The 6,000-nt window shown below is 39.0% G+C and overlaps 1 protein-coding gene across 1 annotated transcript in view; it reads right to left on the minus strand.

Annotated features, from left to right (window-relative positions):
• The window catches only part of LOC131860192 (pentatricopeptide repeat-containing protein At3g29230-like), a 41,185-nt gene extending 36,728 nt beyond the window's left edge, over positions 1–4,457 (minus strand). Inside the window, exons 1-5 of the mRNA XM_059214571.1 lie at positions 4,383–4,457; positions 3,016–3,398; positions 2,192–2,286; positions 1,791–1,996; positions 1,442–1,526 (exon numbers count right to left, since the gene is read on the minus strand). Coding sequence (XP_059070554.1) covers positions 1,442–1,526; positions 1,791–1,996; positions 2,192–2,286; positions 3,016–3,398; positions 4,383–4,457 — 844 coding nt within the window. The remainder of the gene's footprint in view (positions 1–1,441; positions 1,527–1,790; positions 1,997–2,191; positions 2,287–3,015; positions 3,399–4,382) is intronic.
• Positions 4,458–6,000: the final 1,543 nt, after the last annotated feature.

Consider the following 6,000-nt stretch of genomic DNA (forward strand, 5'->3'; position numbering starts at 1 on the left):
GCAAAAAGTTTTGATCATTTTTGAGCTTAATCAAAGCAGGTAGAACAACAGTCAAACAACACTTGTCAAGCAAAAAACTAAGACACATCCAACATTGAACATAAGATCACATTATCAACCATTAACTATCACATATCAATCTAAACATGACAAAACACATATCAATGGATTATATATCTTGACTCGTGATTTTAACACTTTGGCAATGATGGTTAACTATTTTATTTGGATTTTCGCTATCATAATTTCTGAGTAACTCTAGGATGTCTTTGACTAGAGAAACGAGGAAGGAACATGATATTTTTCTTGTCTACTGTCTATAAATTAATCATTAATATGTGCAAAGTTGTCTAAGGAAATGATCATCAGAATATCATGGAAGATATTTCGAACTTGCATATAGAAATGGTTAATACTGTCTGTTTTATGCAAGCAACACTCTGGTCATCTTGGTTCAATTATACCTTGATGCTTGTGCTAACTTGCAATATCAAAACCCAAGAAAGTAGTGCTCAGGTCATTATGGTTCAATTATACCATTGATGTTTGCACTCACTTCCCACATTTTAGAGGCTCAATGATGAAATAAAGCAATGACTCCATGACCGGTACGATCACTGCATTGCATTGCATTTTAAAATAGATTTGCATTTCATTTTGCATGGGATCACAATGCTCATCTTTTCCAAAGTCAAAGCTAACATGGTGTTATCTCTCTTATTACGTAATTGAGTACATTGGACAATAACAAAAATAATCAATTCATTCATCTTGCATGATAAGTTAGTTCATCTCAAGTAACCATTACATACCAGTACATCATTCATTTAAAGCATAAACTCATTCATTCATTTAGTAGGATCATTGCATGACATTCACCAAATCTCAAATCATATAAAATAACACCATTGCATTGCATTACATCCATCTCATATTAACATGCATGAGAAAATCATTAAAAAAATATCATAAACATAAGAAAGCATTGCAATCACACAAACATCACATATAAATTATAAGTATCACCATACATATTTGCATTTGCATACATCATGTAAATACTGCATCATCATATATTCATCATCTAAATTTCATAAGCATAAAGAAATTAAAGCATACATCAAGCATACATCATGAAAGTAACTGCACATCATAATCATATACCAGATAGAATGCATTCATCATCTCATAGGTCATGTAGAACGAATAAGATCGACTGCATATCATATCATCAAAATAGGACCAATGTCCAAGGTACAATGATATCACAAAATATAGGAGATACATCACAAATATACATCGTAGGAATCATCAATATCTCATCACAAAAAGGTGTGTACATAAATAAATCAATGTCCCATATCAGTGTGACCACTCGGACGCGGAGCAGAACTCTGTCCTGATGCGGCAGGTAGAGTAGCGCCAGCTAGTACCCTTGTACCTGAGTCCCCACCTGGGGGAGCTCTCTGAAGTGGCCCTGTCACTCCCCGACTCTCAGTCTGGCTCTGTCTCGATCTCCTGCTTAGCTATGAAAATCCTGGGGCCCTCTGCTCAGGAGGAACAACAGTAAAGTATAATGTCCTCTAATACTCAACCTCTCGGATCCCCTAGGGCATCATCTTCAGGGCGTTCTTCCCTGAAGTAGACCCTCCTAACAACTGTACTTGTGTCTCAACCTGCCGACACCTATCCATAGCCGTGTCTCTCTCGACTAAGAGAGAAGCCATCTGAGTCTCTAGCTGGGCCATCTAAGAGTCCCTCTCTGCTAGTCGACTCTCTAGTTGTTGAACCTGAGCCTGTAAGTCTGTGATCTGAGCCTGCTGCTGATGCGACGACATCTTAATGAGGATCCGCTGAGGTGCCTCTGCCTGTGGCTGCTTAGCCCATGATACTATCGTAGGTACTTGCTCAACTGGGGGTCCCTCCTGCTCTGGAACCTGATACTCCTGATCCCCTGGACCTGATCTCCTGCGTCTGACCACTTGGGCCATCCAATCTGTATATACATCCCTAGCAGATCTGGAACTGCTAGCTCCTGGTGTGCCTATCGGTGCCACTACTCGACCATCTCCCTCATCATCATCTCCCCCATCCCCCCCATCATCATCTCCTCCATCATCATCCCCAACACCCTGATCTCCTGCATCTCCTCCATATCCATCTCCATCTCCGCTATCATCTCTGTCTCTACCACCCCTCCGTCGTCTAGGAGCTTTGCATTGTGGCCTCTCATCATCCTCATCTAACAATGACTCTGGCTCATCCAGACATGTCAGCCTTGGAAACCTGTGTGCAATACAATACACGACGTACTCATGTGTCATCCTGCTATCCATCACACCTGGAAGATAAACCCAATCCATAGGCCCCAATGATCGATACTCTGCGCAGGCATGGTCATATGAAATAGAAGGCCCCCAAGTAGCCACATCCAATCTCCGACGAGCATAATGAGTTGTACCCTATGGTATCCCCTGTATCCTGCCATACTGTCTCAACACCCTCATACAAGGAAATCGCTCGATGACGTAAGGTGTCAAGCCAATCAAATATCGCATCATGAATACATATGGCATCTCTGCTGCATCCTCGAGCCAAATCTCGCAGTCCATGTATGACCTCCATATCACAGTATCTAGGTCATCCAAAGTCCGTCTCCAGTACTCTAATTTGCCCAGCTTTCGCTAGACGATGACACCAGGATACCCATTAGCATAAGGTTTGCCTACAGGTCTCTCTCTGTCTGCCAATGGTTGTGTGATAGGTAAATGCTCCCAGGCCCATATCTGAAGCAAAGTCACTCCTGCTGATAACGCAACTAATTCTTGGTACACAACTCGGTGCAAGTCATGATACAAGTGCGCTAACATACATGATCCCCATGAAAATCAGGTCCCCTCTGTCACCATCTGCTCAAGCAGACGACCCCATCCAACAGATAATCCCTTTGACCTATGATCAGGACAAAGGAAGCCTCCAATGAATCCAACAAGCACAGTTGGTAACGTGGCATACCCTAGCTCTAACATCTCTTGCCACGCAATATCATACCCGCCGATCTCGTCATCCTCAAACACGCGACAAAGTGCCTCTATCCCACCCCGCTCACTGAGATCATAATATACTAAATCGCCCATCACAGGGATCTGCAAAATTCGGTGGACATCCTCGGGTGTCACCGTCATCTCTCCAGTCGGCAAGTGAAACGTGTTATGTTCACTATGCCAGTGCTCTGCTAAAGCTGTCAGTAATCCCCGGTTTATCAGAGACCGGGGCATGTCAAGAAGGGAAGACAGACCACATCGGCTAATGTGATCTCGCTTCACCTGGCTAAGGCGAGGTATCAGCATCCATGTCTTCGGGAAACGCTCCCAAGACTGAAGAACGCTAAAGTGCTCCTGCAATCAAATCACTTCATCATATCAGTTTCTTGATTTATCTATCTATCAAATCAATCTATCTATCGGTCTATTTTGCTCAATTGAGATTTTTATCAAATCTCATTGGGCCCCTATCAATGGTGTTCATCTATCATGAGGTCATTATCAATCTTATCTCATCTCGCGCATACATCGAGATAATCAGAACTGATTAGCAAATTTAACAATCAGGAGCATCTAATTTTATCAATTAGATGGCTAATCAAATCTTACCCTGTCAAAAAATCGAAAAATCAAACCAACTCATCGAAATAAAAAATCGCGAAAAATCATCAACCAATCATCAAATTGAAATAAAAAATCGCAAAAAATCATCAACCAATCGTCAAATTGAAATAAAAAATCGCGAAAATCATCAATTTAAAATCAAAACCAAAAAAAAAATCAAAATCATCAAAAATAAAAATTAAAAAAAAAAACCGAAAAAAAATCAAAATCATCAAAACCAAAAAAATAAAAAAAACCAAAAAATAAAAAAAAATAAATTAAAAAAAAATGAAAAACTCATCGAAAAAATAAAAAAAACCAAAAAATCTAAAAAAATAAAAAATAAAAAATAAAATTTCTAAGGCCCCCCGGGTTGGTGCCCACGGCGCTCAAGGCGCCTGCGGTGGCGCCGCCCGCCTGCGACGTCAGTGGTGGCGCCGGTGGCGGCCACCGTCAGGCCTTCACCGCTCCACCTCTTCCCTTCTCGCCCAAAATTTTCAAAAAACAAATTTTTAAATGCATGCATAAAATAAATTTTTTTTTTTTGAGATGCAAAGTGAAAATTTTGTTAAAAACCGAAAAAATCCATTTCACTAATTGAAAAACCCATCTCAAAAATGCAATTGTTTTTCCAACCCATCTGACGAAAACGCTAAAAAATGATTTTTTATGCGAACAGCTAAATTTTTTTTTTTTAAAAAAATCAACGAAACTGGGTTTTCTCAAAGTACGTACCGGTGGATCGTATGCCGGAGGACGCTCATATTGCCGAACTCGCTCGAACCTATGTTGGTGATACAGGATCGCCATTTTCTTCCTCTAGAGCAATTTTTCTCCAACAACTGCAGTGCACAAATGAGGAGTGAAATAAAGGATTTCACCTTTTTAAACTCATAATGGGGCATTTAAGTGGGATTTTTATTCCACTTATTGTTAATTATTTAATCAACTAATCAGTCTGGCAAGACGACATTTTCAAATTTCTTATCGGGAAATGAATCGGATGGACTTTACAAATCTCTAAACATCGGAAAATCATTAAAAATCTAAAAATTTCAAAAATTTCAAAAAAAAAAAAAATCGCGAAAAATTCAAAAACATTCGAAAATTATCCAATTTATCTCCCGAGGGGGCATCCTCGCATCAATTTTTATCAATCAGAGTCTGGGACATCATATCGAGATTTATCATCTCCAAAATCGAAACCGCATCATATCGAGATTTATCATCTCCAAAAATCGAATCAGTATCGTATCAAGATTTATCATCTCCAAAAATCGAATCAGTATCGTATGGAGAATTATCATCTCCAAAAATCGAATTAGTATCGTATCGAGATTTATCATTTCCAAAATCGAATCGACATCATATCGAGATTTATCATCTTCAAATCAAATCAGTATCACATCGAAACCAAATCCGCATCCAATCAAGATCGAATCTGCATCCTATCAAAATCAATATCAAGAACATCATCAAATCGAGCTTTCTTTGAACCAACGCGTCGTCACACATCCCTTCAAAGAGGGGGAAAATGCATACACCTAAAAATGGTCTGAAGATAGTTAATTAAATACGCAGATATTTGATTAATTCCCCTTCCTAATTAATTGAATTCACAAGCAATTTAATTAATTTCTTTATTCATCTACTAGTAAATAAATCTAAATGATTTATTTATATAGTTCATCTCACATCCCCCTTTGATTAATTAATTCTCAATTAATTAAGGTCTCCCCATACTAATCAATTCTTCTAATCCCTAATTAAGATTAACAAACTCAAGTTTGTTGAGTTTAATTACCATTTTCTTATTATTTGAATTTCTAAATTCAAATGAGCACATGGCTCCTAACTTTAGCCACCCAACCTAATCATCCCTTAACCTAACCCATTCAATCTAATCTTGGGTCTAACTAAACCTATCCTATCTTGCACATTCTAACCTCCTTATCTTAACCTCTCATGGTGTGGATATTCTCTCCTTGAGACACATGACACTTTTGCCACATGTCTCCTCCCTTGGACACTTTCCCTCTCATGAGCAAGGCTCCTTGACACTTGTCACCACAGAGATGACAAGTGTCCCTTCCTCCAACCTCTTCTCCAACTTCCTCAATCTTGGCCCTTGATATCTTCAGATCAAATCTGGACCGTCGATTCCTACCACCTCATCTTTGGCCTTGGAATTCCTATAAATACCCCTCATTTTGGAGCAATAAGGATCCCATCTCATGTCGATTTAGGCATCATTACTATAGGCAATTTGCATTTCAATTATCTAGTAATTAGCTTTGGATTTATCATAGCCTGTTCATCTAGGTTCTTAAATAATGCATTTCATATAATCTCC

This window comes from Cryptomeria japonica, chromosome 11, assembly GCF_030272615.1.
Source record: "Cryptomeria japonica chromosome 11, Sugi_1.0, whole genome shotgun sequence".
NCBI lineage: Eukaryota > Viridiplantae > Streptophyta > Pinopsida > Cupressales > Cupressaceae > Cryptomeria > Cryptomeria japonica.